General features: G+C 36.9%; 1 protein-coding gene across 1 annotated transcript; it reads right to left on the bottom strand.

Moving 5' to 3' along the window:
• Nucleotides 1-183: 183 nt before the first annotated feature.
• On the bottom strand, nt 184-10,850 carry LOC135692386 (uncharacterized). Its single transcript, XM_065210478.2, has 10 exons — nt 10,555-10,850; nt 8,076-8,332; nt 7,033-7,312; nt 6,479-6,623; nt 5,334-5,699; nt 4,435-4,584; nt 3,526-3,876; nt 2,809-3,031; nt 1,737-2,032; nt 184-1,464 (listed from the first exon to the last, which is right to left on the bottom strand). Exons 1-10 carry the CDS (start codon nt 10,690-10,692, stop codon nt 1,244-1,246), a joined length of 2,427 nt encoding a protein of 808 aa, XP_065066550.2. The 5' UTR covers nt 10,693-10,850; the 3' UTR covers nt 184-1,243.
• Between the last annotated feature and the right edge of the window lie 502 nt (nt 10,851-11,352).

Genomic DNA, 11,352 nt, shown 5'->3' with positions numbered 1-11,352 from the left:
GTAGAAAGGAGACAATTATCTATCGGCTAAAACAAGCATATGTCATCACAGGAATTCAGGGAAACGGTCTTCGTTCTATGACACATTGTCCTGTGCCTTCATAAATGGTAGTTAGTACGATGAAAAATCCCTAATCAGTTTTTCGTCTCCCAAGTTTCCTAGAGTAAAAAAAGCAGGAAAAGATTGGTCTTCATCAAGGTTCTAATAAGAGGGATTAAAACATATAGCAATGGCTATTTATTGTTACATAAACACAGCCTTTAAGCAATACAAACAGACATATAGGTTGCTTTTTCAAAACAAAAACACGTACATCGGATTAATATGAATGACTGGATGTCAGTCTATCATTATTGACTAATAAAATAGATAACAGTGTTAAGGAAAAAAACAACTCACTGCTACATGCAAAAATTTGTTCAAACTTTTGCTTTAAACCGTTATTACTTCAGTGACTAAATTATGATGTCATAAAAGTATATTCTTAGAGCTTTTCATTTGGACGATACAGCCTGAAAGAATACCTAGAAATACCTTAAGAAAATGTAAAAACAAATTTAAACTGCATTTTGCAAACGATTGTATTAGAGTACTCCAAATTGGCTAAGCAATGGGCAGTAAGAGGCCGATAATTAACGTTTAACCTTAAAAACTGCAAGCAATTGTCTTAGTTCTTTTGGTTTTACATTTAGACGTTAACATTTATATCTTGACACTTCTAATCATAGTCATTTCAAGAGACCTCAAGCGGAGGGGGGGGGGGGGGGTGGCGGAGTCAGCCATTGCTCTTGTAAAAAATTAGCAGTAATCTATTGATTGAAACAAATAAATATCACAGGGACTGCAGGACAATAGCTTTGGTAGCTTGTAAGTAGTTAAGGCCAAGAACAAACTTGGTAGGGATTGAAGTTGTTATAATGTTGCAATATTTCAGCCAAGGTAACTTTGAACTTTTAGTGGTTTTTTGGTTTGTTAAGTTACACGGTCCAAAGTCAGGTGCTTTCTTAAAAATTAGTTTCGAAAGTGGTTGAAAAAATAAAATGCCGCAGCTCAAGCAGATCTGGTTTTTCCTGATCCTTGCCGTCTCTTCAGAAATACATCCTAGCTACATACTACGTTAAACAACTGTTTTATCTACATCTGCCAGATTAAAAATTACGAATTTAAGCTACGAGAATCATAATATTACAATAATCGTGCAATTAACACACAATACACATCGGGCAACTGTCACAGGGTCCTTTCATTTTACCTGGTCGCCTTGAATAGCCTCGTTTTCAAGGCCCATTTCGCCCAAGTCAACTTGGTAGTCACTTTTTTCAAGAGGGCCTTCAGCTGTGTCCTGTCTTCTACGTTGCATTCGGTAGAAAACGACAGCAACAATGACAATCAGTAGAATAATCCCTGTACCGAATCCTCCGACGATATAAACCAGATTGTTTGGACCAGGTTCAGTCTTGGTATCTAAGGAACATAACAGTGGAATGCTACTAGAAATGTGTCGACAAAGGCTTAAATTTTCGTTTGATTTAGAGGAACCGTTCAATGATGACAACTACATATAGTTTATAATTATCCAAACAAATCTCTTCAAGTGCTCTACATTTGAAATTTTGAGGTTTTGCTATAATTCTGCTAGATTACAAACCATAATGGTGTATTCTTCTTTCAGATCGTCAAAAAAATAGATTCTGATGAATTCAACTGATTCCCTAATTAGTAAAAAGCCTTCTCACCTTGTTTTTTGTCATCCAACCGTATTTCAAGATCTAAATTATAATACTGGGAGGGAGGTTTCGTCTCTGGTTCTTCGACATCTCTCCTGCCTCTGTTGATTCGATTTTTGTTGACGTTGTTGTTTGGAGACCCTCTGGTGCATCGAAGATTGGTCGAACTTGTGAAGCACAAAAAGAAGCGACAGTGAAAGAATACAGCAGTACTGTGCTGCAGAAACCTGATTGCCGGAACGCTAAACCTGTTTTTGTTGTTTGGTGCACGGTAGAACATTACCCCTTCTGCCGCAACTCCTTGACTGTAATAAAAACAATGAAAGAATAAATAGTTATACTTTCTTTCTCTGCACAGAGGAAGGAGCAAAGTAATGATAAAATTTGCATCTGTTTACATGCCAAATATTAACTGCCCTCTTCTATACAGGGAAGCAGCCCATTCGAAGTTAACGCCCTATTTTATGTCAAAGTTTGCCAGCAGTGTTATTTTAATTTGAATTGTTTTGAAGAAACTTCTATTTAAAAAGGAAGCGTTATGTTCATTATCTGCTCAACATCTGGGAACAATCCACCACAGCCCTTATCTTCAAAACCTAGAACCTGTCACATGAGAACGATTGCGTACCGTTCAAAAAATTTCCAAATTTTCGAATAAATAAATGAATTGTACACACAGAAACGGAACGATCTCGTACCAATTTTTTCTTCAGTTCACAAGGGAGCGCAATCGTTCCGTTCTAATTTTTGTATTCGAATTTGAACAAAGAATTTACCAAGGCGCATGGTGGTAGTTCCATATGGACAATGCAATCATTAAGTTCACCTGTTCACATGGGAACAGAACGATTGCGTACCGTTCCATTTTTCGTATCACTTTTGAGAGCGTTCCACTTTTTGGAACGGAACGATGTCGTTTGAAGCGTTCCCGTGTGAACACAACCCCTGAGCGTTCCGCTTTTCGGAACGGAGAAGAACGGAACGGAACGATTGCGTTCCCGTGTGAACGGGGCCTTAGAAGTGGTTGTCTGTACGGCCAACATTACATGATACTATGAAACTTTAGAAGTCGTGATTATACCCATTTCGAATGAATGTCAGCTTTTGTGGATGATTCAGGTCCATCGTCGGAGTCGCAAAGCATTCGTCAGCAACAAGGACGATATCATTTCCGTTTGTGTTGGCAAAAAGTTCAAGATAAACCCAATCTCTTAGCTGCACTCTGACGGGATATATTGAATGTATTTGGCTATACATTGCATTCGTAAACATTTGGAAAAAAGTCGAGAAGTTTCCAAAGCCATCTATAAAGTACAACAGGAAAATTGTAGCTAAGCTAGCTGTCTCGATAGTGCTGTTAGGATAACAGGACAGGAGAAAATAAGAAATTAGAAATCTAACCAGAGATTATTTCATGAAAACATGTCGGGAGCAACAGAAAAGTGTCTATGATATGCATCTAATATACCACATCGGGAGGTATCAAATTTGAATCCTGTATTACAGATTTTACACTGATATGTAAAGTTGCAACTAACAGCAATCATTTTCTTCTAGCATAATCAAGTTTTGATCTAGATGAAAATTAGACTGTGCAAACATATGTGTAAGGTAAATTCATGAAAACGGCGATGTAGGAAGGCGAAAACGTGAAAACCTTTCTCCACTTCTTTCAAAGTTAGCAGGTTGAGCTCTAACTCTGTCAGAAATATGTTTTCCTTATTTCACTGCAATTAAAGTTGTGCTTGTAGAGGAAATTAATAAAACAGGTCAGATTTTCCTTTTAAAGGTATCTCACCTTCTACAACAGTGATATTGTACTGCGGTGTGTAACCAATTAAACTAACTGTGCCGTTCTTTGCATACTTGCACGAAAACTTCACTATTATGTCATTGTCTCTAATAACTCCATTCACCTCTTTGGCCTTGAAAATTACTTCATTTTCGTAGACAATATGGGAACCAGTCGTGTATTTTGTGGCCCCGCAAATTCCAAGGGTGCCTCCCAAGGTTATTTTGGCTGACGAAATAGAGGCAGGACAGGATTTGTCTCGTAGGGTTATGCTGGAGTATAAGGATGTGTTGTATCTTGCACGCACAAGTTCAATGTTCATCTTACTAAGAGTGCACGTCACGGCTGGCTTAGTATCTAGAAGCAAGGGTGAGAATCCTTTCAAGGTTATTTGGGCAAAAGGAAAGTAAGCTTTTACTAAAGTTAATAAGCTTTTACTTTCAAGAACAAGCTATAAACAAATAGCACAAAAATCAATAGGTACTGACAAATATGAATACTTCTTTCTCACATATGTGCACACAGGTTTATGAAAAAGGTTAATTTATCGAAAGGAAAGGTTACTGTCTGTAAGTTGGCAAGACGACCAAACTTTGAGAGTGGTGCAGGGTTATTACAGCAGCCCAGTCTTCGAATAATCTTGATACGTTTTAATCTTTTCACTCCATTGTATAAAAGTGCTTACTACTAAGGCAACTAACGTCCCATAGCTTGAAGAAGAAAGTGACTGTAAAGGGCAATTACTAAATCATGGCGAATCCGGATATTCACATTAGCAGGAGAGCCTTCCCTGGTCCTAGGAGACTTGTTATTCACCAATACATTCAAAAGCTCTTTGACATATATGACACGAGAGTAGTCGGATTATCCTGTCCGGATTCGCTGGTTCCACCAACAACGTTACTATTGTATTACCTTTCAATCCACAGTATCTTGAATTGCAGACATGAACCCCACTCAGCCAGTAGACGAAAAAATTGCCGCAGTTTTTTATGTAGATATCTTTTGTGTGCGCACAAGAGCAGGTCCCATATCTTGAAAAGCAAACTGTCCTCTGAACAACACCTGGAAGTGAACAAAACAACGTTGAGCAAATATTCCTTGAAAAAAAGTCTTTCTCAATTCAAGATGATTTTATAAACAATATTTAGCTAAAAAACGCGAACTAGCTAGTTACATACATAAATTTTCTATCTGGAAACTCTAAAGACTTAGATAGTCCTAGAGAAAACTTGGGGACTGAGGGAACTTACAACAATTCCTAAAAGTCAGGCCTCTGACGTCCAAGATTTAAACAGTCGGAGGCCAAAAGGTCTGAATGGTAATTTCTATAAAAATCGACCTTCTGACAACAAAAACCAAATTCTTAACGGCCGGATGATGTCAGGGCGTGGCTTCAAAGTTTCCCAAATTGTTGAAAACTACAACAGTCAATGGCCAAACTTGATTTTCGGTTATGTTTATTTGTAAAGCAACAAACACCGTTATGTTTATTTAAGATGGTTAAGCTGGTACAATTGTGGTACAATCAACTTTTAAGACCCCCTCAAAGTTTCCCTTAGTTGCTGAATGAATTCAACAGTCATTGGCCATACCCCTGTTGTGTTTTAAAATTAAAATAGTGTTCTAACTCAAGCATTTGTATTGACTTAAGACGATTAAATTGGAACAATTACCCTTTAAGATGAGGAAATGCAGTTTATATTTAGTAAACCTCTTGATTTTTAGACGAAAGGTGCTGAGTTTGGGGGACAAAATAGACACTTCTGAATATAAGTCGAAGATTATATGATCTATCAACTCATAAAACTAACCTTGAGTTGTAGTCGGTCGTGATCCTGAGGATATCCAGCCTTGGTAAAAAGATCCACATCTGTAGGCATTTCCAAACGTGTTTGGACAATAATCAAGCATACTATGGCCAGCATCCCCCCTAAACCTATACCAACCATACACCTCAATGTCACATCTGAACGAGCTCCAATCACTGTAGGTAGAGGCTCGATCTGGATTCGCAAGAATTTGATAGCTTCTGCAACCATCAATTAGGTAGGCTCCTGGTGTTGTTGGAGCTATTGTTGTTGGAGGAATTGTGCTTTGCTGACAGAAGATACATCGTACTGGATAAGATGGGTAACAGCTAGTAAGGTTGGTACCCAACAAACCAGCTCTTGTAGTTGCTTGAAAAAGAAAACAAGAAACAAGATTCATCAACTTTATTCAGCATTTTGTGGTAGATGCCTCATAAAGACTATCAGAGCCAGATTTGAGCCAGATTGGCTACAGGCTACCAATGATAGCTAGGTTTATTTTTATTAAAATTGGCAAAAGTAACCTGTCCTCTTAATGAATTACGTTTGATTATCAAAGAAGCAAGCTATACTAAATAACAAGATTGCGTTTTTTGAAGTGTCAGTAAAGACACATAGGAACAATCATATTGTTTTGGCCAGTATCTTTGAAAATGCGTGTCGAAGCTGCATGCTGTGGCCTGTACGGATTCAGTCAACTTGCTTTTGCAGTTGAGTTACCTACCACATTTGCTCAGTTTTGAAATTTCTTCAAGGCTAAGGTCACATCATATACCACATCAACGTATCTAATACAGTATTCACTTGTGTAGTGGCTTTTACGTTCAAGCACACTCCCCCTAGCCTGTGACTCCCCCGCAACAGTATGAAAAAGAAAGATAATAATGAAAATCGTTATTTATTATATCTTTGACACGAATTCAATAAAAAGCTCTCGTTATGCACTTTTTGATACACATGATAGCAATAAAACCCCAACCCTAAACTGTTTACCATTGGATCCTGCTGCACAAACAGGCCCAACATTCCCAACTTTTTGGTATCACCAATGCTAGGGCGATTAGCTATGGCTTTAAAAATTCATTATCTTCATTTTCAAATTGATGCAGCAAGAAGACATAAATAGAACTATCTGGACCCTTACTTACAGTAGATATAGACGGTGAATTGTATTGGTATTGTGTTTTGCAGCTGCAAAATACCAGTGCTAGCCATTGCATAATCCTCAACCATAATTGCAACCGGGTACCAGCCAGGGGCAAGTCCTGAAGGCAGTGATAGTGCACAGGTATTCTGAAATCAATAAATGCCTGTATAAATCCACATACTCGTCTTTGCTGGAATACAGCAAATCTCAGCCAAACGATAATTGGAATATATGACGTAGTCATCTACATAGCATAATAATTCACAAAATTCATAGCAGCTTGTGCTAGGAACATATCTGTATGAAATTAGACAATTCTCTGCCCTTGCAGAATAGACTGTTACGTAGGAAATAGTGGTCTGGATGGTTTACTTTTTGAGACAGAGAAAAGCAAGACACTCGCACATATCTCCGGCTCTCGTCGGGTTTTATGCAGGTTATTTAAAATGTGATACAAGAAAAAAAATGTATGCTTGGTTGAGTATCTTTAAATAGACAGCCGTTATAACAGCTTTCTTTGATATGTCAGCAGCATTATGGAAATGAAAGACAAACCCCATTCAGTGTTCCAATTCGATAATTCCACACACCGCCGCCTTCTGCAGAACTGGCAGCCCATCTGCACCTCAGAGTGTCGCCATCAAGGTCATAAAGTGGTATGACGTATGTTCCTGCGCTGTTGTAATAATGCTCTATAACAGGCAGGTGTTGAACCTGAGGCGGCCTGTTTATTTTTCCTGTCGAGGGATTGGTTTGAAATGTAACGGTTGTTTCAACTCCCCAGGCCGAATCTCCTAACGCCGCAAGGTCGCTTACCCAGCAACATGACAGGGTCCTGTTGTAATAAAAACAATTTTATGCATCATGACTTGTCACTTAAAAACGATAGGGGACGATCTACATGATCATAGGATCACTAATCAGCACAGAATTCTAGGCATAGAGCATCAAAGCTAATTCTGTTTTATATATTTCCATTTTTCCGTTTGATACTTTTTTCGCTTGGGAAATTGAATTAAAGTATCCAAAACCAAAATTTGAGGAGAACGAATTTCGTTTTGAATCCTGCCCGCTTTTCTGCATTTTCGGCTCCGACGTGAAATCAATTGCTAGGAAGGGGTAACAGGGAAACCGATCTTCTAAAGTAGGTATTCAAAAGATTAATTATTTCTTTGGATACAGTTATAGAATGTATTGTTTTGCTTTCATGATTTTGACCAGGATTGTGTCTTATTCAAAGGCATATTAACTTTAACATAAAAATACAACTAGATATTTGCCCTTGAACATTATATCGTTAATTAGGTATTCAATAGATAAATTTCACGCAGTAAAGACTGAAATTGCCACTTTATAGCTGAAGCTGCTTTTGAAGTTGCTTGAATTGACTAATTTTGAATTAAAATGGAACTTTTTTGATATTTTTTAGAAATTCTGTTGCAATAGCACTCTTGCAACTTTTTGGAGCTATTAGGGTGACTACAAAGAGAAAATAAAACTTTGAAAATTTTCTGGATAAGTCTCAATATGTCAGAATACCTTGAAATTACCAAGCACAACAATAGTTTACCCCTCTCGACTAATGAAGTTACACTTACTGAAATTTGTATACATATTGCTTTGGCAAAGAAATTGTATACACATTTGATCCAACATTGAAGTCATAAGCTGTTGTAAACTTCTCGCAGAAATATGACATTGGGAAGCTGGAATGTGAATTTGTCATTGAACTTGTTGTTAATCCGTAGAAAACTGCCCAATGGCCATGGTTGTATGTCTGGCACGATGCAATTGTTGCTAAGGTACATGGAGCTCCGTCACTCCTTCTCCAGGATGTTCCATACTTCACATGAACCTTTTTTTCAAGGAAAACAATCAGTTAAAACCAATAGACCCCATTTGACACATTGTAACCATAAATATTCGAATGATGCTTGTTAAGTGAAAGTTTTCTCCTTACTCAAGAAAAATTATCGATAGTTTTAAAATCAACATCGAAACTGTCTACACAGCCTTTATTTGAAGAATGAAATTGAATTATTGGATGCCAACCAAATGATGGTTTAGTTGTTTCACAAATAGGGAACACTGAGTCCAGTGACGTAACCCAAAAAAATAAGAGCCCCTAAGAAGCTTCTCAAAAAGATGTTTCTTTGATGAAAGCATGTCTTTCTTAATAGCATTCACAGCATCATTGAAATGAGCGTTAAACGACTGGATATGGTCTGTGAGCAACCACCTAGTTATGAAAGATATGGCACATGACAATTAGATTCTCCTCTAATGCATATCTATATCGTTATATAAATTTTTATTCAATTTACAAGGATGTCACAGATATCTAAAATCAAATTGGTATACAAACGCTCCAGCCTAAAATTTTTTAATATCGAGAGTTTTTTATAATTTCCCGTAAAATATTCTAAAAATTAATATCCACGAAATTTGCAAAAAAATTTGTCAAAAACAAATTCTTGCAAAAATATATTCCCTTAGAAACTTGGGTTGGTTATAGACTTGATAGTTGAAGTAACCCTTTACCCTTTACATAACACATATAATATATTTAGCATAACATTATTTATTTTAACTTTCTATATCAAATATAATATTAGCTTCATATAAGGTGAAAACATTAGCTTTAAAGAAGACTTAAATAACAAAAACATTTGAATGCATTAATTTAAACGCTCAATTTGAACTTGAATGTTCTCTGTCGTAATCAATACGTGAAAATTGCGAAGCACTTCATCAGAAAACATTATGTTCTAGTAAGGAGTCAGGCATATTTTCATCACTAATGAAATGGTTGGTAGCCGGCGCGCAGACTCGCGGAGGAGAAAAATGAGTTAGTATACAGTTAGTATTGGATCGAATGGAGCAAGGAATTTACGAGAATCCAGAAGGCTGTGATTTTTATTATCCACATGGATAGGCTATTATATATTTTAGCACAAGTGATCTGTAATTACATCCCACCAGAGATTAAGAAATTAGTGCATCGAAGTACTAAAACGACCCATAGAATCCACGAAACACAGTGTTAAGGTCGAAACCACGACTCGATATTTTTGTCCAGGATCTAAATTTATACAGTGGCAGTACAAAAGTCGTGCAACCAAGAATTTTAAAAATGCTCTAATATCAGTCAGGGAAATTAGCAGTTTTGGGCACCCAAGCAGAAAGTGAGTAAACCAGTTTGTGCTGAAGAAACATTTTTATTGCAATTATTTTATAGGTACTGCTATCATCATAGCTCACGGAAATAAGAAAATAGAAAGCGTATTTTCTTATTCTCCATTTTCATTAATATTTCTTGATAAATTTTCCGTTATTTTCCATCCAAACAGTAACTTTAAAACATTAACTTACTATAGCTATTTGAATTTCAGCTAGCTAAAAAACCTTTGCGGCAGTGCTACCATTTTGTGGCGATGATAGAGCGGTAAAAAGGTAAAACTGAATGAACAGACAGAAACTCTTTGCAACGGCAGATGAACTAGTCTTTGTTGAAGATCTTTGAAACTGAAAAGCTTTCTGGCAATCGAGAATCGGTTCCTAAGTAAATTTTAGCATTTTAAATTTATGTTATTATACTTGAAATGCTTAATGGAATTATAGCAACAGCACTTTCCAGTCAAGTAAAGACTTTTGTAAAAAAATGTCTACATCCTTGCGATTTAGATCATGTCATGGAAATGTTTAGATCTCAGTCTTGAATAGGAAGACAATTTGTCAGTACTTTTAGCTATTGGAATCAAGATAGAATGAAACAGGTTGTGTGCAATAATAAAATCTTTGGTATGAACGGAACGGCTTCGTAAAATTTCTGAGAAATTGTATGGCTACCTACTTCATGCAATACAGTTGTTGAAATCATAAAAAGAACATTTCCTTTATTAGGAAAAGAAGAGCAGATGCTGCAAAGTACGAAAACATCTGAAGGCAATCTCTGGTCACGTCTTCGTATTATTTATGTTCCAACTCCAAAATAAGTTTCAAATCCAAATCAATCCGCTATTTAAGTTTCAAATCGAAAATGGAATTCAAAAAAGTGAAAAACGGAAATTTCAATACCTTATAATTTTGAGCAGATGGGTTGGCTGGATAAAAGTTGGTATCAGTTTCATTCACGATCCAAGTTATATAGGCACCCCGAAAATGGGATGCCTCTCCAAAAGCGATTGTGAGCAGAAGCAAAGCAAAAAACTTCATGCTTGATCAAGAAGTTGATTTGTTACGCCTGTGAAGACTCTTGACAGTTTTGTACTTCTTACACTGATATAATTAATTTCAAGTTTCTTTTCAAATCTCTTCACCCTTACTTTCCTCTTGCGTTGAAGCTACTGAGTAATCAGGTCAGTCGGGACTGCTTTGATGGCCCTCTGTCATTCAAGCTTGACAAGTGCGACTCAAAAGACAGTGGAGACAAACCAAAGGAAGCGTCACTCAAAGCTGACTACACCTTACAGGGAAGTAAAATGCTAGAGATTGGGATTTGTAGCGAAATGGATGAAACGGTAGCTAAAAAGTAGTTATTATGTAACATAGTAAACTATTATGATGTGATGTAACCAAGGGCTGGTTGCGGAAGGGAATTTGCCTTTTGGTGACGATTTCCAGAAACTAGGACTTGGAATTGTTTCATCAAATCATTTCCTGCAATCACACCATCAGCAGTTCAATACTTTCCCCAGCAATGTTGATTCCAATACAGTTTGTAACTTATTATTCCATCTACCAACATGAGAGAATTGGTGAGACAATTAACGAGCTGATGCCACTGTACTCATCTCTAGGGTTCTGTTAGTTAAAACAGCATCGTTGCTTTGGCACTAGGGACTTCGTTGTAGGATAATAACGTAGGATCATTTT

The sequence above is a fragment of the Rhopilema esculentum genome, chromosome 10 (assembly GCF_057945365.1).
Source record: "Rhopilema esculentum isolate cy_ngs chromosome 10, ASM5794536v1, whole genome shotgun sequence".
NCBI lineage: Eukaryota > Metazoa > Cnidaria > Scyphozoa > Rhizostomeae > Rhizostomatidae > Rhopilema > Rhopilema esculentum.
The sequence above is the reverse complement of the archived record's forward strand: the minus strand, read 5'-3'. Positions and strand labels throughout refer to the sequence as shown.